This window comes from Protopterus annectens, chromosome 7.part1 (genome assembly GCF_019279795.1).
Source record: "Protopterus annectens isolate FY-2018-M chromosome 7.part1, PAN1.0, whole genome shotgun sequence".
Classification (NCBI taxonomy): Eukaryota; Metazoa; Chordata; order Ceratodontiformes; family Protopteridae; genus Protopterus; species Protopterus annectens.
In genome coordinates, this window is record NC_056740.1 from 297965073 (window position 1) to 297988794 (window position 23722).

General features: G+C 40.3%; 1 protein-coding gene across 2 annotated transcripts in view; it reads left to right on the forward strand.

Annotated features, from left to right (window-relative positions):
• Positions 1–23722, forward strand: part of LOC122807739 (phosphatidylinositol 4,5-bisphosphate 3-kinase catalytic subunit gamma isoform-like) — a 782658-nt gene that overhangs the window by 66334 nt on the left and 692602 nt on the right. For both annotated transcript variants that reach the window (XM_044078723.1, XM_044078724.1), the window contains exon 2: positions 1399–3360. In XM_044078723.1, coding sequence (XP_043934658.1) covers positions 1411–3360 — 1950 coding nt within the window. In that variant the 5' untranslated portion in view covers positions 1399–1410. The remainder of the gene's footprint in view (positions 1–1398; positions 3361–23722) is intronic.

The following is a 23722-nucleotide window of genomic DNA, read 5'->3' on the forward strand; positions in this document are numbered from 1 at the left end:
TTAGAAGGGGGGACCTTGTCAATAGGACTGAAAGTGTGGAATTGCAATGGATCCTAAGACTAGGGGCACATTGGGGATATGGGTTAAATTACTCTGTCCCCTTGAAATCAGTGTCGAAGTCTAGGAAGTTGAAATTATTGTTTTTGCTACATTATTCTGTACTGTCTCTTTAAATTTGGAATGACTAGTTTTTAATCGCTATTTTAATTGATGTTTTTGCAGGGATTTTTTGAGAACAATGATTGGTTAATTAGGTATGTTTTGTGTATATATATTGTGCGTTATTATTTTGATTTTATGTCTGAAGAAGCAAAGTTGATCATTGTGAAAGCACTTACATACAATAAATCTCTTAGGTTTTTACCAGTGATGTTTTTGCCTTTCTGTTCCACTTGGTTTTTTGGAGTTACAAAATCTAGCTATGTGTACAATCCTTTTACTTGGAAAACAGTCGACATAGGTTTTATTACATGTCTAGACTGCTTAGATTTTTACATAGTTTCATGGTGTGACAGTCTTCCTGGTAACACAACATAACTTTCAGAGTGTTTAGGGCCAATTTGATACACCCATTGTCTTAAAGCGGTAGATAAATAGCTTTTGTATATTCTAATTGCCATTCTTTCAATCATTTTATGCTGACCCTCTGGATCTAACCATAAATTGATATGCTGTAAGATGCATGATTTTGACCTTACCTATTTAAGGTCTTAAGAAGTTAATACTGATTACTTAACTCCTATTCCTAACTCATCTTAGAATCATTTCTCCCACAGTATCAGCAAACATGCTACATCCCCATATGTGCACTACTGGGATGATGACATCCTTTCCTATATTCTGCCGAACCATCTTTGCTATCCCCGTGACGTCCTTGATGGAGCAGGAATTAACAGCCGACTTTCTGATCTCGACCCTAAGACATGTGAATCTCTGCGTCAGACATTTTATAGTATGTTCTTTCAAAACTGTACCTTTTGTAGTACACATTTGTGTGAAAATTTTCAGAAAATATTTATAGTTGAACTATTGAAACTCTGAAATGAGCCTTATCACTGGCTTGACTTCCAGATGCTTTTCATTTTTTTAGCAGCTAATGTACTCTAAAAACAGTGATGATAATAATGACATTCTGTGCTTTACTGAGCGGAAGGATAGGCCTTAGTTTTACAAATTCTGCAGAGCTCACTTACTTTTACATATGTGCTTCTGCATGTAAATCTATTTACAAAGGTATGATTTTATATCACAGCAAACTCAGTACAAGACCAAAGCTAAACAGATAATACAAATATGGACTGTAAATTGCTAGTGCTGCAGATAAATTATTCTGCTTGTTTGGTTTTCTTTTCTTAATATACATACACTACTAATCGTATGTGATTTTCATGTTTTTAGGAAGATAATGAGATGGAACTCCCTAAAAAGTATTCCCACAGATACCATTCTGTTGTAGAACAAAACGGCAGAACCTCACAGATCACTTTTCCAGAGGGACTGAAGCAACAAGAAATCTTAAAATTTTTATGTGTACTTCCAACAAAACCGCCGCAAAATGATGCACATGAGGTGATCACAATAGAAGTACCGGCTGGCTCCACTGTGAAAAAACTTCGGTTACTAATATGGATGAATGCCAAGATACACAGCTGCCAACCTCAGATTTATGACATTGCAGATCCTGAATCATATCAGTTACTCTACAAAAAGGGTGCTAACTGGTATGAAATATATGACGATTTTCAAATCCTTCTGACACTGGATGCTCTACGGTACTGGAAAAGCATGGGCATGCAGAGATTCCAGATTCACATCAGACCTAAGCCTACAGAAACAGATGAAAGCAAAAAGTTTGAGGAAACCCTAAAGTATCTAATTGGATATGACATTGGAAGCATGGATATTCTCTGCCATGAGGAAACTGGATTTGCTCGTCGAAGACTGGCATCTCCTCGACAAGCAGAGCTCAAAAAAAGAGACCCAGTAGTCTATGCCTTAGAGCCTTGGGTAGCAACTGTTCCCTTTCCTGAAAATCTTAAAACTTTGATAAGTGATGAAACTGTTATTACCATCCATTATATGAAAGGAACACACAAAATGAAAGTTTGCCTCCAAGATAGTCCCAAGGCCATATTTCAGACCTTTATTCAGAAACTGTCAGAAAGGGGCTTAAGTGTGGAAAAAGAACTTGTCTTGAAGGTATGTGGAAGAGATGATTATATCTCTGACAATAAACCTTTAATTGATTTTCTGTGGATAAGACAGTGCCTCAAGAATAAACAGGAAATACACTTGTCATTGCTCCCAACTCCTTCCAGTGATGAGAAAGCTGCCATGAATGATTGGCCTTTAGTAGATGAGTCAACAGGTTTCTCTAAAACTCATGAAGAACTGCAGCTGACCAATAAAGACCCACATCAAGTCCTAGCTCTGTCTCTTTGGGAGTGTGATCGAAGATTCAGAGTCAAATTAGTCGGTATAGATATCCCTACACTCCCTAGTAAAGCTCCACAAAATGTCTACATTGAAGCATGTATTCTACATGGCAGAGACAGTTTGTCTTCTGTTACATCTAAGCCTATGCCTTTCCGAGAGGAAGTATTGTGGAATACCTGGATGGAATTTGACATCTTAGTAAAAGACCTACCATATGGTTCAAGGCTTAATTTGTCAGTAAACAGTATAAGTGCAGAATCCATGCAGAAAGATGGGAAGTTAATGCAGCAGCCAAGTAAGGAGGGCGACACAGGTAAAAGTAAAGGCAAGCTACTGTACTTTGTCAACCTTCTTCTAATTGATCACAGGTCAATGCTTCAACAGGGAGAATTTATTCTTCACATGTGGCCCTATCCTGAACAAGAGGAGGCCTTATTCACTTTTGAAGCAGACAGGTTGTCCTCAAAAATGAACCCTGAAATAGACACATCTATGGCTATTGCCATTGCACTGGACACATATAATTACCCAGTAACATTTCCGTACTGCAGGTCACTGAACTCCATCTGTTCAAGTCCAGCTGCACGTCGTTCCAGATCATCAAACACAGAGCAAGAGTGCTTTCCACCAAGCTCTGTTACCACCTCTGAAAGACATCTTCTAGAAAGGTTTACTGAACAATGTGCAAAATATGGTAACTCTCTGCCTTCTTTTTTGACTACAATAAACTGGGCCAACCATGAGGCTGTCCAGGATCTCCACTGGCTACTCCTTTCCTGGAATCCTCAAAACCTTAACATTGCAATTGCTCTGGAACTTTTGAGTATCAACTTTTCTGACGAAAAAGTTAGGAGAATGTCTGTCAAACGACTGAAACAATTAGAAAATGATGAACTGATGAGGTACCTTCTGCAGCTGGTGCAGGTAAGAGACTTTTTTCTTATTAGCAGAAGTTGCTGTCATTATGTCATATGATGTTGGTTGAGAACCTAAAGGAAGCTTCCTTATCAGACGAGTGAACCTCAGATTACTGCTGCAGCCTGTTGAAGTATCTACAGTTACAAGTCAATGTCACGAGTTTACAACAGCAAAAACAATAACATACATATTCACATGGGTGTACACCATTTGACAACAGACACACCATATAAGATTAATGCAGACAGGTCCTAAAGTATATCTGTAATTATGCTGATACATGCTACGGATAATTTGTATATGGAAAATTCCACACTGTATGGGAAGTAACAGCATTCCATGTTGTAGATATAAGATCTTCTAGAATATTCAATAAGACTTAAAGTCAAAGGTTAAGTTTGCATCAAATACATTCCATAAAAAAGGCCTGTATCTTCAGATTAACATCTGGCATATTTTCCTATATACTGAAATCTTGTTAATTTATTTAGTTATAAAAATGCAATATCTATCTATAGTATGCACTGTATGATAGAAGCTTTCACACACTCTCTTGTAAGATATTTGTAAGCCATAAGTTGAAAGGTTAGGTTTGCATCTTACACAATCTACACCAAACAATTGTATATTTATTTACCTGAGTGGACAAAACATTGTATATTGTTGGCATGTTGTCTCAAAGTTTCAGCTTTCTGTCTTACAGGACCAGGGCTCAGTCCTGATGCCTAGTTACTGTTTCTATGCAGTTTACATGTACTACATTTATCCCTGGTATTTTTCTCTGGGAATTCCAGTTTCCTCACATGTCTCAAAAGCATGCTGGTTGAGTGGCTACTGAAAACTCTCTAACAATACTGAATTTAACATTGCCGTTGTGGCATAAGAAATAATAGAAAAGGATTCTAAGCGAAAAGTTCGCACACATTTAGCAGTTAAATAAATTGAATAAACATCAACAGTAACACATTTGTGAGCAGGCTGCAGTAGGTACATAAGTCTTCTACCAAGTCTAAATCACAAGAAGGAAAAGCAAATGTTTTCCAAATTCATTCCATCTCTTAAATATATATACTGTTTGATTGTAATACATTTTTCTATTGACAATCATAAACTGCTGAAATTACAAATGTCAATTATGTTGTCATGCAGAGTTTCTATGACTATTAAAGAAGCAATATACATATTGGAGGGCATAGCTTTAGGAATAGTAACAATGCACTTTGGATACTGCTTTCATTGGCTAAGTAGTTGGTGTCATTCTAACGGGACACAGTATGTATCAGTCTGGGATGAGATGGCAGATAAGACTTTGTGTTTCACCAATGAACCTAACACCTCTCATACCAGGGCTTTGCATACTGGCTAAAACCCTTGCTGTACAAATAGTGCCATCTTTAGGTAGAATCTCTCTACTGGACATTTCTACATAAACTGAAAACCAAATGCAGATATCATGGTGGCATGGAGTATAAACAGAAAGATGTCTGAACTTCAGGTCCTCTTGTGACTCAAACACATTCATATATGTGTAAGTTTCAATGAGATGACAACGCTCCTGCTATTCCAGAGTTTAGTTTCTGTCATGCCTTCAGAACCTTAGGTAACTGTGAGAGAGAGAGTATCTGTATTTGTCAGAAACACCATCATATTATATAAAGTTACCCACAGCCCTAATTGGATAACCTTGGAAATACAAATCACCATTAGCAAATCTAACTATTACCTCATTGCTAGCTTTAGATCCACATCAATGTCCCCCAGAGATCATGGAAATTATGTTAATACAACTAAGGTGCTAAACATCAAACAGCGTACCTTTTTGTTATAGAATGTCAATTACCCAAGCACTGACTGGCACACTTACACCTCTAAATAGCTATGCTTATCATGTCCTATACTTTGTTAATACCAATGCATTGGAAAAAATTGTAAAACTACCTACAAGAATCTCTAATATCCTTGACTTAGTCCTTAAGAGCCTAGTTCCAGCTTATACCCTATCACATATTTCCTCAACTGTAGTTACATCTGACCACAAATGAGTTACCTTCCCTTTCAGGTTTAATGATACCACCACACCACCAAATGAAACCGTCTTTAGGGACTTCTCCAAGGAAAACCTACTTTTATTTATATATTTATTTATTTATTTGACATTTGTTTACTGGAAAAGTCCAACTGGGTCAGAATGAACCCATTATCAGTGGAAGCCTGAGGAGAAAAGCTCCATTTAATATATATATATGTATATATATATATATATATATATATATATATATATATATATATATATATATATATATATATAGATACATTAGATGCATATAATATTAATATATATATATATTAATATATATGTGCGTGTGTGTGTGTGCGTGTGTGCATACACATATCACTGAGAGAAGAGATCTATATATAATTCAGCTTGAAGAAGACATATATAAAATTCCAAACAATTCTCCACAAATGGACCCAAGCTAAAAGGGGTACCATATTTACCTAAGCCAAAACGAACTCCGCACGTAAGGCAGTTGCAAATGGCCAAAAAACAAACACAAAATCAGAAAAGGAGGCCAGCACCAAGAGTGATAACTTGGTTTATTCCAAATAGTGACAAATCAAGCCTGTTTCGGCAACCTTGCCTTCATCAGTGATTGCCATCTAAGTTAACAAACAATCTATATATACACCCAGCACTTCATGTCAACCAAACATTTGAAGGTACAGCAATGACAAAAGCTGAAAAAATCCCTAATAATCCAAACATTGTATATTATTTATTCTACATTATTCCCGCTATAGATGGTCATTAAGACCTGGGGAAAAAAGAGCCCCTAGCCTTAATATCCAACTTTCTTCTTTATCATTCAAAATACTATGCCACCCTAACTTATTCGATCTGTCACCCCATATTTTGTAAATGATACAAAAATGAAATATTGCTGATTTATGATCACATACATGCCTATAAAGTGCATTAGTCATATGTTTGTTTCTAATGTCACTTAAATGTTCAGACATTCTTATTCTAAATGGCCTAGAAGTTTGCCCAACATAGAATGATGAACAGGAACAGGTGGCCAAATAGACCACCCAGTCCATTCCACAATTAGCAAAATGCTTAATCCTGTAAACCATCTTGGTATTTTTACTAGAAAACTCCTTAGATTTTAACATGTACTTACAAAAGGAGCAATGTACACAGGAGAATGATCCAATTAACTTGTCTCCTGTGATAGTAAGTTGTTCCATAGAGTAACATTCACCCCTGGATTTATAATAAGATAAGACCCCAGTGTGCATCCCCTACGATATGAGAACTTACATCTATCCGTGAGGAGAGTGGATAATTCCTGATTTGCAATCAGAATGTTCCAGTTTTTATTAACTGCATTTATAATGACATGGATGTTTCTACCGTAGGTAGTAACAAATCTAAAAGTATCCCCTGATGTATGAGTTTTTTCCTGATATTGCAATAACTCTGACCTGTCCTGTCCAATGGTCCAGTTACTAGCTGAAAAAATGTGTCTTGGTTTGTAGCCCCTAGCTTTAAATCTATGTATTAAGTTGTTCTTATTATGTTCATAGTCATTCTGGGAGGAGCATATCCTTTTAATACAAACGGATTGGGACTTGGGAATATTCCTTATAATATGATCAGGGTGTAGATTAGTGGCCTGTAAAAGACTGTTATATTCTGGATACTTGTGGAAGACCTGGGTCGACAGGGTATTATCCTCATTTCTGCAGATTTTAACATTAAGAAAATGAATTTCTTGGTGATGCATATTAAGAGTAAATTCAATGCCCCACTTGTTTTCATTGAGATATTGAATGAATTCTAGAAGATATGCTATGTCTGCCCGCCAAACCAACTAACAGTCATCCTGGTACCGCTGCCAGATATCCATCTCACCCAGAAATACATTATGTGAATCATCATATATAAAGAATTCTTCCCAGTATCCCATAATAAGGTCTGCATAGATGGGGGCAAAAGACGCCCCCATAGCAGTACCTCGGACCTGCCAATAACATTCCTTTTGAAAATAAAAAAATGTTTTTCGTTAGGACATGCTCTGCCATACAGATTAACAATGTATTAAAGCCTGGTGGATAGAGACTTAATTTGTTCAGCCAATACTCCAGAGCCTCAAGCCCAGCCCAATGTGGGATGTTAGTATATAAGGCCGTAACATCCAGTGTACACATTATCCAATCTGATTCTAATTGTGTGTCACTTAAAATCCTGAGGAATTCTGTGGTGTCTTTAATCCTTGATCTGACCATAGTCAGAAGGGGTTGTAAGTATTTAGTAAGGAATCCTGATAAGGGTTCCATAAGCAAGCCCATGCCAGATACTATTGGTCTTCCAGTTGGTTTCTCCAAGTTCTTATGAATCTTGGGTAACAAATAAAGTATCTGTCTCTGAGGATCTTCCACTGTAAGATGATGTAAAACTGAAGTACTAATGATACCTTCCTCAACTGCCAACTCCAAGAAGGAATTAATTTCCTTTTTAAAGTGGCTGGTAGGATCTGGAGGCATTGGCATATAATGTATGGCATTCTTAAGTTGTCTATGGGCCTCAGATAGATAATAGTCCATATCCATAACTACAACTGCTCCTCCTTTGTCAGCAGGAATAATAACTATATTATGATTATTTCTAAGTTCCCAAAGAGCTTGTTGTTCTGCCCCAGACAAATTATGGCCCAGCATCCGAGATTCATAACCATGAAATTGTAGATCTTTGAGAACTGATTTTGAAATACTGAGACATATTTGTCCATAAGAGGCTGAAAGACAGATTTTTGAAACCGAAAATCAGTAGATATTTGAGAGTCACCCTGTTGACCAAAATATAGTTTTAAATTCAACAGCCGACAAAATGACAAAACATCTTTCACAACAGTATCTTCATGGACATAAAAACCAGGAACATATGTTAATCCCATGTTAAGTAATTTAATAGCAGTTTCAGGTAATGTTACAGAGGAGATGTTTAGTACATTTGAAAATTCCACTATTTGGGAATTATCATTTGTAACAATGTTTCCAAACTTTCCACATTTGCGATGTTTTCTCCCCCCCCTCTGTGTGTCCTAGATCTAAAGGGTGGTTTACATTTTTCTGTTTATTGTGGTCTGGGGACCCCTGAGTGTGCCCACACTCAATTTCAGTAACAGAGGATTCCTCCCCTGAAGTGCTGCTATAGTCAGTTTTAGATTTCTTTAAAATAGATCTGGGTCTCTTCCTCCTGGGTCTAGCCACCCTATAATCCCCATCAGGAAATGTAACATTCTTCTTACTGCCAAAGGGTCTGCCTTGTTCATAGTCCATCAAGTCCCTTTGGAACTTATGTAGTTTTTTACTCCTTAAATTTTTCTCTGTCACTATTAGATCTTTAGATAGTTTATGGAGACATTCTTGATATAATGTCTGATCCTCATATGCCCTAATTTCCTCACAAACATGTTGGGTTTCTGTGATATTGGTCTGAATTGACCGTTCATAGAAGGAGGACAGTATTTTAATAAATAACATGGTTGCATCTTGCTGTGCTTGCGCCCATCCTCATATAACCATCCAGATTTCTAACATACGGTTGCGACCGGATTCTTAGGCCCCTTGGAGTTATATTTTTAGCCTCATAGTCCTTAAACAGTTTGAGATGCCAAACTGAACTACGTAGATTGATCATACTTTTAGTCAGTTTTATAAAAAGATTCCTATATAGATTGTTTGGGTCCCTGGTATCCCCCATATTGATACTACCATTATTGTCAGGAAGACCAAACACTTGAAGGTCATTTTTCCTGCAGATAAGCCTTGCAATATGGTCACCAAATCCATAATGAATGTATCTCAATGTGACTAGAGATCTATCCAAAGGCAATTTAATAGTTCAAGAGGGAAAAACGTATATATTTAAGCCCAAGCTAAAGAATAAATCAAAATTATAACTCAAACTAGCAAGTCTAATTACTAATTTGGTAACTTAAATGCTCAAAGGGTGGAAATATCTATCCCAGTCAGTCACTGTCATGTGTCAAACAGGTTTAACTACCAGAGTATATAACACTATTTTATGAAGACTACAACCCAAATAATCATTCCTAAGGTTATATGATATTCTCCCTGTTAGGAGTATTTGTAAAAACAGTTTTCAGAAACATTAGAATAATATAATGATTGGCACACAGCACAAAAAAGAGACAATATGTCAAAATAGTTAAGAACATACAATGCTGCCTGAAAGGGTAAACAATATATATCTAAACCATTAACTACCCCCAAAACACAATATATGCAGTTTCAAATGTTGTCCCCCTGTGAAGTATTAACTCCGTAGTGATTGGAGACCATAATCCGATTGGTTTAGAATATTTAAATAGATATCCACATTATCACTTCTATTCAATGAAAACAAATGTCAAAAAAGAACATTATGCACTGGATGCTGTAAAAAGATATAGACATAATTCAAATTCAAACTACAGTGTCTAAAATTTAGGCAATTATAAGTGATGTCCAAAAAGTCCAGTCCTCTACACGATGCACCAGTGTTAAACTCCACAAATATGTGAATAAATCAATCCCAGCAAATATCCGTGACTCCAGGAACAGTAGATTGTAGAAAAAACAGTTCACCATTGATACCTCTATGAACTGTCCCAAAGGCCCAAATGATCCGTATGCCCTAACGACCCTTCGATCCTGTTGTCGCAACCAACATAGCAAGTTGTAACCAAAGTCTCACATATGAAGCATCACAAACCTCTGGTACATAAACAGTTCACCATTAGTACCTGTTGGAACTGTCCCAAAGTCCAAATTAGTCCATATGCACACACCTACCCTTCGAACCTGTTGTCGCAACTACAATGCAGGAAAATATAGCAAGTTCTGGTCCAAAAACTTGCATGTGAAGCATCACAAATCTCCGACTAATCCATATGCCACAACGATCCTTCGATCCTATTGTCGCAACCCCGTAAGACTATTCAGGCTAACAAAAACCTGTGCTTCAAGAGTGAATATTATTTTGTATAAACCTGCAATCTCAGTCCAGTTTTGTCTGATGTTTCAAATGTATGATTTTCCAATAGCCCCACCAGGCCTTACAAACACCAATCCTTCAGTGGTCAAACACTCATCAAGATATTAATCCAAGGGATATGGGTGAAATCCTTCTGCCTGCGAGTCACAGTAGCTGGTAAACACAAGTGGGGTGATACAATACTGAATAGCTAGCTAACAAAAATAAACAAGAGTGAAGTACTGGAAGTAAAAAATGAAAAAATATAGCGTGCACAACCGCAACACACAACTGATCACTCATAGGCCCCCAGCGAAGTAAACTAACGTATTCCAAGCCAAAATGAACGCCGCACATAAGGCAGGTGCAAACGGCCAAAAAGCAAACACAAAATCAAAAAAGGAGGCCAGCACCAAGAGTGATAACTCAGTTTATTCCAAATAGTGACAAATCAAACCAGTTTCGGCAACCTTGCCTTTATCAGTGATTGCCATCTAAGTTAACAAACAATCTATATATACACCCAGCGCTTCATGTCAATCAAACATTTAAAGGTACAGCAATGACAAAAGCTGAAAAATTCCCTAATAATCCAAACATTGTATATTATTTATTCTATATGATTCCCGCTATAGGTGGTCATTAAGACATGGGGAAAAAAGAGCCCCTAGCCTTACTATCCAACTTTTTTCTTTATCATTCAAAATACTATGCCACCCTAACTTATTCGATCTGTCACCCCATATTTTATAGACATGTATGTGATCATAAATCAGCAATATTTCTTTTTTGTATAATTGACAAAATATGGGGTGACAGACTGAATAAGTTTTCCTGTGTGTATTACTGTGGATTAAACGTTTCAACAAACTTGGAAGAATTTCTTTGCCTTGCCTACACTTCCAACAGGTACTAATGGTGAACTGTTTGGTTACAACTTGTTATGTTTGGTTGTGACAACAGGATCGAAGGGTCATTGTGGCATATGGATCATTTGGGCCTTTAGGACAGTTCATAGAGGTATCAACGGTGAACTGTTTTCTGTACAATCTACTGTTTTGCAAGTCATGGATATTTGCTGGGATTGATTTATTCACATATTTGTGGAGTTTAACACTGGTGCATCATGTAGAGGCTTGGACTTTTTGGACATTACTTATAATTGTCTAAATTGTAGACACTGTCATTTGAATTTGAATTATGTCTATGTCTTTTTACAGCATCCAGTGCATAATGTTCTTTTTTGACATTCGTTTTCATTGAATAGAAGTGATAATGTGGATATCTATTTAAATATTCTAAACCAATCGGATTATGGTCTCCAATTATTATGAAGTTAATACTACACAGGGGGACAGCATTTGAAACTGCATACATTGTGTTTTGGGGGTAGTTAATTGTTTAGATACATATTTTTACCCTTTCAGGCAGCATTGTATGTTCTTAACTATTTTGACATATTGTCTCTTTTTTGTGCTGTGTGCCAACCATTATATTATTCTAATGCTTCTGAAAACTGTTTTTGCAAATACTGCTAACAGGGACAATGTCATATAACTTTAGGAATGATTATTTGGGTGGTAGTCTTCATAAAATTGTGTTATATACTCTGGTAGTTAAACCTATTTGACACATGACAGTGACTGATTGGGATAGATATTTCCACCCTTCGAACATTTAAGTTAACAAATTAGTAATTAGACTTGCTAGTTTGAGTTATAATTTAGATTTATTCTTTAGCTTGGGCTTAAATATATATGTTTTTTTCCCTCTTGAACTATTAAATTGTCTTTGGATAGATCTCTAGTCACATTGAGATACATTCATTATGGATTTGGTGACCATATTGCAAGGCTTATCTGCAGGCAAAAATGACCTTCAAGTGTTTGGTTTTCCTGACAATAATGGTAGTATCAATATGGGGGATACCAGGGACCCAAACAATCTATATAAGAATCTTTTTATAAAACTGACTAAAAGTATGATCAATCTACGTAGTTCAGTTTGGCATCTCAAACTGTTTAAGGACTATGAGGCTAAAAATATAACTCCAAGGGGCCTAAGAATCCGGTCGCAACCGTATGTTAGAAATCTGGATGGTTATATGAGGATGGGCGCAAGCACAGCAAGATGCAACCATGTTATTTATTAAAATACTGTCCTCCTTCTATGAACGGTCAATTCAGACCAATATCACAGAAACCCAACATGTTTGTGAGGAAATTAGGGCATATGAGGATCAGACATTATATCAAGAATGTCTCCATAAACTATCTGAAGATCTAATAGTGATGGAGAAAAACTTAAGACGTAAAAAACTACATAAGTTCCAAAGGGACTTGATGGACTATGAACAAGGCAGACCCTTTGGCAGTAAGAAGAATGTTACCTTTCCTGAAGGGGATTATAGGGTGGCTAGACCCAGGAGGAAGAGACCCTGATCTAGTTCAAAGAAATCTAAAACTGAGTATAGTAGCACTTCAGGGGAGGAATCTTCTGTTACTGAAACTGAGCATGGGCTCACTCAGGGGTCCCCAGCCCACAAAAAACAGAAAAATGTAGACCACCCTTTACATCTAAGACACACAGGGGTGGGAGAAAACATCGCAAATGTGGAACATTTGGAAACATTGTTACAAATGATAATTCCCAAATAGTGGAATGTTCCAATGTACTCAACACCTCCTCTGTAACATTATCTGAAACTGCTATTAAATTACTTAACAAGGGATTAATATATGTTCCTGGTTTTTATGTGCATGAAGATACTGTTGTGAAAGATGTTTTGTCATTTTGTCGGCTGTTGAATTTAAAACTATATTTTGGTCAAACAGGGTGACTCTCAAATATGTACTGATTTTCAGTTTCGAAAATCTGTCTTTCAGCCTCTTATGGACAACTATGTCTCAGTATTTCAAAAATCACTTCTCAAAGATCTACATTTTCATGGTTATGAATCTCGGATGCTGTGCATAATTTGTCTGGGGCAGAACAACAAGCTCTTAGGGAACTTAGAAATAATCATAATATAGTTATTATTCCTGCTGACAAAGGAGGAGCAGTTGTAGTTATGGACATGGACCATTATCTATCAAAGGCCCATAAACAACTTAAGAATATCATACATTATATGCCAATGCCTCTAGATCCTACCAGCTGCTTTAAAAAGGAAATTGATTCCTTTTTGGAGATGGCTGTTGAGGAAGGTATCATTAGTACTTCAGTTTTACATCATCTTACAGCGGAAGATCCTCAGAGACAGACACTTTATTTGTTACCCAAGATTCTTAAGAATTTGGTGAAACTACCTGGAAGACCAATAGTATCTGGCATGGGCTCGCTTACAGAACCCTTATCAGGATTCCTTACTAAATACTTACAGCCCCTTCTGACTATGGTCAGATCAAGGATTAAAGACACCATGGAATTCCTCAGGATTTTAAGTGACACACAATTAGAATCAGATTGGATAATATGTACACCGGATGTTACGGCCTTATATACTAACATCCCACATTGGGCTGGGCTTGTGGCTCTGGAGTATTGGCTTAACAAAGAAAGTTTCTATTCACCAGGCTTTAATACATTGTTAATCTGTATGGCAGAGCATGCCCTAATGAAAAGCATTTTTTATTTTAAAAAGGAATGTTATTGGCAGGTCCGAGGTACTGCTATGGGGGCATCCTTTGCCCCCACCTATGCAGACCTTTTTATGGGATACTGGGAGGAATTCCTTATATATGATGATTCACATAACGTATTTCTGGGTGAGATGGATATCTGGCGGCTGTACCTGAACGCCTGTTGGTTGGCTTGGGGGGCAGACATAGCATATCTTCTAGAATTCGTTCAATACCTCAATGAAAACAAGTGGGGCATTGAATTTACTCTTAATATGCATCACCAAGAAATTAATTTTCTTGATGTTAAAATCTGCAGAAACGAGGATAATACCCTGTTGACTAAGGTCTTCTGCAAGTATCCAGAATATAACAGTCTTTTACAGGCCACTAGTCTACACCCTGATCATATTATAAGGAATATTCCCAAGTCCCAATTTGTTTGTATTAAAAGGATATGCTCCTCCCAGGATGACTATGAACATGATAAGAATGATTTGATACATAGATTTAAAGCTAGGGGCTACAAACCAGGACACATTTTTTCAGCTAGTAACTGGGCCACTGGACAGGACAGGTCGGAGTTATTGCAATATCAGGAAAAAACTCATACATCAGGGGATACTATTAGATTTGTTACAACCTATGGTAGAAACATACATGCCATTAGAAATGCAGTTAATAAAAAATGAAACATTCTCATGGCAAATCAGGATTTATCCAGTCTCCTCATGGGTAGATGTAAGTTCTCATATCTTTGGGGATGCACACTGGAGTCTTATCTTAACCATTATAAATTCAGGGGTGAATGTTACTCTATGGAACAACTAACTATCATAGGAGACAAGTTAGTTGGATTATTTTCCTGTGGACATTGCTCCTTTTGTAAGTACATGTTAAAATCTAATGGGTTTTCTAGTAAAAATACCATGGTTTACAGGATTAAGCATTTTGCTAATTGTGGAACGGACTGTGTGGTCTATTTGGCCACCTGTTCCTGTTCATCATTCTATGTTGGACAAACTTCTAGGCCATTTGGTATAAGAATGTCTGAACATTTATGTGACACTAGAAGCAAATGTATGACTAATGCACTTTATAGACATGGGGCAGGATTCACGAAGGCTTGCACAGAGTCTAAGAGTAGTGTAAGACTCCATGCAGCCTTCGCGATCCAGGAACAGCCCTAAAGTCCGTGTAAGAGACCATCTAAAACGTCTCTTACACTGAGTGGGTGTGGATATGCTAATCACCTCACTTGCAGCCCAAAGGCATGCAAATGAGGCAGATTAGAGATCCATGAAGCCCAAAGCAGGCCGTGTAAGAGCCGTTTTAGCTGCAGAAATGTACTCAGTTGACAACTGAGTATGTTTCTGCAAAAACCACAATGGAGCCATGTCAGCTCCAAATAAAGGGTGCATATGTGTCAGGCAGCATGCCAATGGCCAAATATGTGGCCATTGGCAAGGTACCCTGATGCAAATATGAAAAATAAATATATTTTTTTTCGGCGATCGCCGATGTTTAAACGCAGCGCAGCCCCGCGCAAATGGGCTGCGCTGTATAAAACATAAAAATGAAGGTTATAAACTCACAAATGTGGGTTTTATGCAATACATGGATTTACAATGCAGGGACCAGCAGACCAAAAACAACATGGCCACCGTTTAGTGGTTGCTAAGGGGGGAAGCTGAGTCTAAGACATGTAACTAAGCATTAGTAGGTAATCTGATGTAAATGAGTGTTAGGATACTGAATTCCACTGTCACATAGCAAATGAGCACATTCTGAGTAGTGTAAGAGATACATAAGGGGGAGGAATAGAGTAGGAGATAGGTGACATCACAGCGGGGAATGGTAGAAAGAAATGCAGTTCATTGGAGGTTAGTGTTACATGACAGATGTCAGACACATATCATGGAAAGAGGAGTGCCACAGCATAAGCATGGGAAAGTCAAGAAATGGAAGGTGTACACTGTTGCTTACACCAAAGTTTCTTGCTGGGCATGCATGCGCACGTGTGCGCGCCATGAAGCGCGAGTAGGGCAGTGTGTGCACGTGTAAGCCAGACTGAGCATGTGGGAGCCTGTTGGCAGACTTGTAACACTGTTTGCGCTGGTGCGCGCACGTTTTAACCCAAATAAGCAGATTCTGAACCGTGTAAGCATGTGTGCACACATGTAAGCCACTGTGAGTGTGTTTCTGCTAGTATGCACGTTGCTCCCCCCTGAGGAAACAGAAAGGAAAAAGGAAGCAACAGAATTAGTAGGAAGCTAGCAGGGAATACTGCTGGAGCTAGCAGGTGAAAACAATTAGAAGCAGGCAATTACACAGGCAGAATAGTAGCTCAGCCAAGCACTTAAAACTCTGCAAATAGCAGTGCAGGATGTTTCTCTCAAGAGACACTGCAAGACAGGAGTAAGCTATTAGAAGTGAAAACTGAAAAAGCTGAACTCAGAGCAGAAATGCTAGGGGCTGCTATAGCTGTCATAAGGAGACATAGGCTACTTGCTGAGGGTGGTGACAATGCAGATGGTGCCAGACAACCCACAATGAGGAGACAGAGAAGAGTGTGCAGGCCCAGGGTCACCTACCACGGGTTACATGAGCTGGAGATAGTAGAGCGCTATAGAGTGGACAGAGACCTCCTGCAGCAAATTGTCGAGCTGTGGAGGCCACGCCTCACACACAGAACCAACAGAGGGGAACCCATCCCAGTGGAAACCAAGGTATGTGTTGGCATAAGAATACTAGCAACAGGTACCTTCCAGAGACCAACTGGTGATATGATGGGGATATCACAGGCATCAATCTCCAGGGTACTGCACCAGTTCCTGGATGCCATGTCAGCACATGTCGGTGATCATGTATATTTTCCCAATGGACGTGAGGTATTGGCCAGCAATATGCTTCTCTTCCAGCAAATAGCAGAATACCCTGAGGTAGTGGGTGCAATAGACTGCACGCACATATGCATCAAAGCACCAGCCGGTGAGTGGGGTAGGGCCTACATTAACCACCAGGGCTTCCCCTCCATCAACTGCCAGGTCGTGTGTGATACCCAGGGCATAATAATGAATGTGTGTGCTGGCTGCCCTGGGAGCTACCATGATTCCCATATCTGGCATTTGATGCAGCTGTACCAGACATTTGCTAATGGGGACATCCCACATGGACACCTAGTGGGGGATGCAGTTTATGCACTGGAGCCGTGGCTGATGACACCCATCAGAAACGCACACACACCTGAACAGGAATGCCATAATGAGGCACACGCACAAACACGTAATGGAATAGAGTGTGTGTTTGGGCTTCTCAAGTCACGGTTCCGGTGTCTGGACACATCTGGTGGAGCCTTGCAGTACTCACCAACCACATGTACCCAAATTGTCATGGTATGTGCTATGCTACATAATATGATCTTGCGAAAACAGCTGCAGCAGGACCAGCATAGGGCCGGGCCAAATAGCCCCCCATCATGGACAAGGCCATCACAGGCAGAGCGTGACTTGGAGGAGGAACAACCTGAGCCTGCCCCAGTAGGCAGAAGGAGGTGTGCCCAGTATGCCCTGGCCTTGGCAAAGAGGCAACGCATAACACATACACTGGTTCAGTAGGAACCCTGGGAATGATACCCCTCTCTGACTCACTCATATAATAACAGGGATGCCTAAAATGACATAACCTGCTCTCAAACATGTACAAGGAGTGTAATATGTGCATCCGACAGAGGCAGCCCTGCAGCACCACCTGAGGCATGAATGCCATGTGTTAAGCAATGTAACACCATGTAGTATATGCACACTTGAGGACCCTGACTAACATCCTACCCTCACCAAGCATGATGCCACAATATGACGATGGGATGATCAATTGCAATAATTGGCTGATGTATTGCAGTTAGTCAAATGGGATCCAATGTGTGTCAGCCTGGGATGACATGCTGAGCATGACATGATGCTCCACCTGCTAGGGGTGGCGTGCACCTATCAGTCCAGGCCTTATGGATACTGGCAAAGGCTGTTGTTACCCACAGCGTGCCCAGAATAGGTAAGGCTCAAAACACAAACCCACCTCCATAGGTATCACAAGGGATAAGAACCTAGATGTAATGCTACCCAATGCGAGAAGTCTAAACAGCAAGATGCATGCAGTGTAAACTCACCCAGTATGGAGAATGTTGATATCTGTCCTGTAACAGAAAACTGGGTCAAGGCTCACAACAGCACCCTAACACTACCAGGTTACACCTCATACTGTGCTGTACAGCCACAAAACATGGAACAAGCTACAAAAAGAGGGTGACTAGCAATAATTGTCAAGGATAACCACACCCCCATATTGGTACCACAACAAGAAGCAGCATGGACTAGCCATGGTCAAGTAACAGTGGCTAAAACTGCTTCCTAGTTTATAGCCTGCTACAGACTACTATCCTAATACCAGGAACTGCACCTGGCCTATGTTGGAATACATGAATATATCAAGCCCTCCAAACCACATTATATTGGTTGACTGAAAATACCCAGACATAGACTGGGAGCATTATACTAGCTCCAACACTGTAGGAGAAAAGTTCCTAGAATCCATAAACCAAAATGCCCAGGAACAACGTACCACTCCCACAAGAGGGGTAAGCACTCTGGATGTGATAATCAGCAAAATGGGTACTGGATGGCAAGATGAGAAGTGTATCCCTCACTGGTAAGACCAGACCATAGAGTAATCACGCTGGATATACACATCCTGACCACATTCCCTGGCCAGAAAACCACAGTGAAAAACATGTGTAAAGCAAAAGTTGCACTCCTCCAAACTGATGTGGAATCCATTAAAGGCCCTGTGCAGGTGCAAAATATGGGCCACACCTCAGAACCTGTTATACAGGCATTCCATGAACACAGCCAGGAATGCTTGGATTATGCAATCCCAAATAACAACAAGACACAATGCCATACACACAGGCATCTGGCATGCTGGACTCCAGCCATTACCAAACCATGCAAGAGAATGAGGAAGCTACTACATGATAGAGCAAACATAAAAAGGGAAGTAATCACTGATCAGTAATATGGCAATAAAATATGTCCACACATACAATCCACTAAGGCCAGCTACAACAAGTTGAATCTGTGAATCCTGAGGCAATGTTACACCTGCCCCAAGTACACAGACAACCCTCAACTCCCTCCAAGAAATACAAATATATGTGAGAGATGCAACCATTTATCCAAACCGGAGGCTGAGCTCCCTCAACTCAGTACTGTCAAAACTAGTCAGGAGGAGAAGGTAACCACACACACCACAAACCCAGTCCCACTGATAGACCTATCACAACTGCAAACCAAAGACATAAACACAGAAAAACATTCCTGGAGACCCTAATTACAAACACACCACACCAACAGAGGCCTCCAAAGCAGACACCCAAGCAACTACAACCTCCAAACATAGCACATGCAAAACATAGTACACAAAGCTGGTGTGCCAAACAGTCACAGGCCAGAAGGAGAAACAACATGCCTGATACAGTTGTAATAGGTGACTCCATAGTCAGACACACTGCTGTCCCGCTCACCAGACTGAACAAGGGAAAGGGTACAGTAAGCTGCCTGTAGGCTGCTACAGTACGCCACATAACACAAGTACGCAGGTCACCAAAAAGCAAGTAGAAATATGATGCAGTCATTGTCCTTGCTGGCATGAATGACCTGAGATGTACCTCCCTGGACTACATGAAAAGAGACATTTATTTATTTATTTTTATTTTTATTTTACATTTGTTGACCGGGTTAGTCCAACTGGATACATGTCCATTTTCAGCAGAGGCCTGGGGAGAAAAGCTCCACATTAAAAACAACACATAAATTTACATACAGATAAATTCACATTAGCATAATAAAAAGAGCACATATATTTACATACAGATAAATTCACATTTGCATGATATGTAAGTAACAGTAGTATGGATAAGTTAAGCAACAGAGAGGTTAAGATTATAAGCTCAGAGGAGAAGGATTGTAGTCAATTGTAACGCTGATGAAGGATGACCGCAGAGCCACAATGACCTCCCCTTATCTAGATCTGACAACCTTCATGGTAGGTGGCATGACATAGATGAGCTCTCCGATTATGTAGTCCAGGCCAGTATGACACTGACCGTTTGCAGCATCCTACCCTCACCAAGAATGACGCCACAGTACAAACACAGAATGATCAGCTTTAACAAGTTGCACAATTACTGCTGTCATTCCAAGGGGATCTAATGTCTGTCTGCTTGGGATGTCATGCTTGACAAGCCATGCTGCTGCTCCAGGGATGGCTTACACCTGTTACCCCTGGGCATCTGGATATTGGATAAGGCTTTTGCCACCTCCATAGAGCCTTACGTAGGCAAGGCTGAAAAGACTAACCCACCACCCTAGAAAACATAAGTGGTAAGAAACATAAGGGTAATGCTGACCAATGCCAGACATGTAAACTGCAATATGCATGCTCCTGCGGCCCTTCTCAGTATGGAGAACATCGATGTCTGTGCAGTGACAGAAACCTGCTGCAAGCCTCCTGACAGCACACCAGCACTACCAGGTTATACCTCATATCATGCGTTATGGCCCCAAAACCTAGACCAAAACATAAAAGGAGGGGGAGTATCCATATTCAGCACAGACACCCATATGTCCAGGTAACTGACAATGCACAAAGCATCAGAGACCACCCATGTGCACCTAACCATAGGCAAAACTGCTGTACAGTCTGTAGCATGCTACAGACTACACTCTCACACACAGAATCCCCACCCAGCCGTCCTGAAGACACTGGACAGTATGAATGTCCCACCAAATACCAAACAAGGTACTCACAAATTACCACATAGGTGGTAAACCTTTATGTATGGAAGGAGTAATCAGGGACCTAGGGACACAAGTGGGCAGTAACCTGTTATGTGACACTCACATTGCCAATCTGGCTAGGAAGACTGTCTATACTGGACACCGTATCATGAAAGGATTCACATCTACATCAACAGAGGTCATTGTGCCTCTGTACTGTTCTCTTATCAGACCCATAATCTAGTACAATGCCTCATTTGGGATGTACCTTACCTGACACCTGCAGCAGTTAGAAAGACCTCAAAGGTACCTCACCAAGAGGATAAAGGGTCTCAAATATATGTCATATGCTGCCTGGCTGTAGACACCCCAGCTGAATGCAGTCACATACTGCCTACACAGAGGCATTGCATGCCTGTTGTACAAGGCCATGTCCAACACAGGAGTAATGGACATGCTCCTCCCCACAAAACCCAAAGCCATCGGAGCTGTGAGAGTGAGAGATGTCATCCTCAACACATAATGAAATAGGATGTGCTGGAGGGACAGATACATAACCCAGAGGCTCCCTACACCCTGGAACAGAATCCCACTCCATGTTAGGCAGAGCCCCTCACTGACACTCTTCAACAGGAATCTTGCCAAGTGGATGGATGATCGTAGATGTACACTGGGGGTCTTCACTGTGTCACGTCCAGACAGAGGCACAGTAAAGTAAATCATAAATGGCCATAATATTCACATAGCAAGGGGTAGCAAAAGCCACACACACTCTGGCTAGGCTTATAAATGCCCTAGGGTGGATAGCCTAGTATGAACCTATGAACCTATGAAGATACAAATTGTACAGGACACTAAGGATAATCACAAGGCTTTCTCAACTGATGGTAGGAACCTTGTTGGGAATTCACGGATATGCTCTGAATCACTCAAATATTACAAACAACATACCAAACACACACACATTTTGCCAACATACAACCTGACAGGTGCAGTGCAACCCCCCCCCCCCCCCGGAATGCAAAATATCTATCCCAGCAGACTGCTGGCCCCCTGACATTGCAGATGCTGAGGTAACAGCCAGCATCTACAAAGCAAAACACACAGCAGCAATGGTATGAGATGGTGTCCTGGGCTGAGTCCAACATGGACTCCAAGAAGAATGGAATGCCAAATCACACTACTGCTCAATGTCAGCCTTACCACAGGATATTTACCCAAAGAGCAGTGTACAACAACAGTGGTCCTTCTCAACAAAGGTGTTGCCTGAATGGATACTGCAAACTACCACCCCAGAATCCTGACAAGCTTGGTCTGCACAGCTATGGAAAGGATCAGCATGTACCGCAGACATAAAGATATTGGGGACCTACTGACACGGACTCTACCCAGTGTGGCTTTCTTAAGTGCAGATGCTGCCCGTTAAACATGTTTGACTCATTTGAAACAGTCATTAAGGTCATTGATGAGGGCAATGTGGTCCACACAGTGTAGCTGGACCTTGCAAAGGCTTCCATACAATACCCCACATGTTCATTATAGATAGGCTCACCAGCTTAAATATAAACCCCTATGTCAGTAGAGGGTTGCAAACCAGACCAAGGACAGAACTGACATTGTCAGACATGCTGCAGCCATGTCAGACTACAAACCAGATATAACTGGCATCCCACAAGGCTTGGTCCTGGGACCTCCCTTGTTTGGTATATATGTCCCATAGGTACAGGCCAACATGGAAGGACTGTGTCTGAACATGTTTGCAGAGGACTACAAACTGGCCACCATATCTGACCCTCCAGCTGACACAAGCATCCCACAAAGGGCCACATAGAAACAGACAACTGGTGCCATAGCCATGTCAGCAAGCTAATTGCAGAAAAGTGTATAGTCAACCCCTGTGGATATACAGTAAGTGCCCACCAATTACCACATAGGTGTTAACCCATTAAGTACTTAACATGTAATGAGAGACCTGGGGACACAAGATGATAGATATCCTGCATTGGACAAACATGTGGCTGTAGTGGTTACAGAGACATACCATATACCCACCTACCATGAAGGTTGTCAGATCTAGATAAGGGGAGGTCATTGTGGCTCTGCAGTCATCCTTCATCAGTGTTACAATTGACTACAATAGCCCCTGTGGGATGTACCTCAGCAGACACCTCCATCAACTGTAAAGTCCCCAAAAGTACCTCACCAGGAGTATCAAAGAGCTTGAACAGATGCCATGTGTTGCCTGATTAAACAAACTGCAGCTCCACACACTGCCATACTGCCCACCCAGAGGCAAGCTGTGCCTGATGTATAAAGCCATGTCCAAGCTGGAATCAATGAACATGCTGCACCTTGTACAATCTGAATGGTAGTGAGCTATGCACATGAGAGACCTGAACCCCAGCACTGACATAGATAGGACAAGCTGTACTGAATGATCCATAACACAGAAGCCACCCCCACTCATGAGTAAACTCCCAGTACAGGTTAGCCAGAGAGTCACTCATTGACTCTCCTCAAGAGGAATCTTGATGAGTGGATGGGAGATGGTAGGTTTACCCTGGGTATCACTGTTATGTCATGGGTAGACGGAGGCACAGTATACTAACCATGACATATGTCATGGCAAACTCCACCTACAATGTGTGTCGAAGGACAAACACACCCTCCGACTAGCATTAGAAATGGCCTAGGGCACATTGCTAGTGTTTGCCAATGTACACCTATGTTGTGGAAGACACTACCAATGTTGGACAAGCCTGGTTTAAGTAGTTCATATCTGAACATAATGCAACATGGTCAGATGTGCACAACTGGCCCCTAACCAGGCTGTTGTGCTCACTATGAAAATGTAAAGCAGTGATAGGACT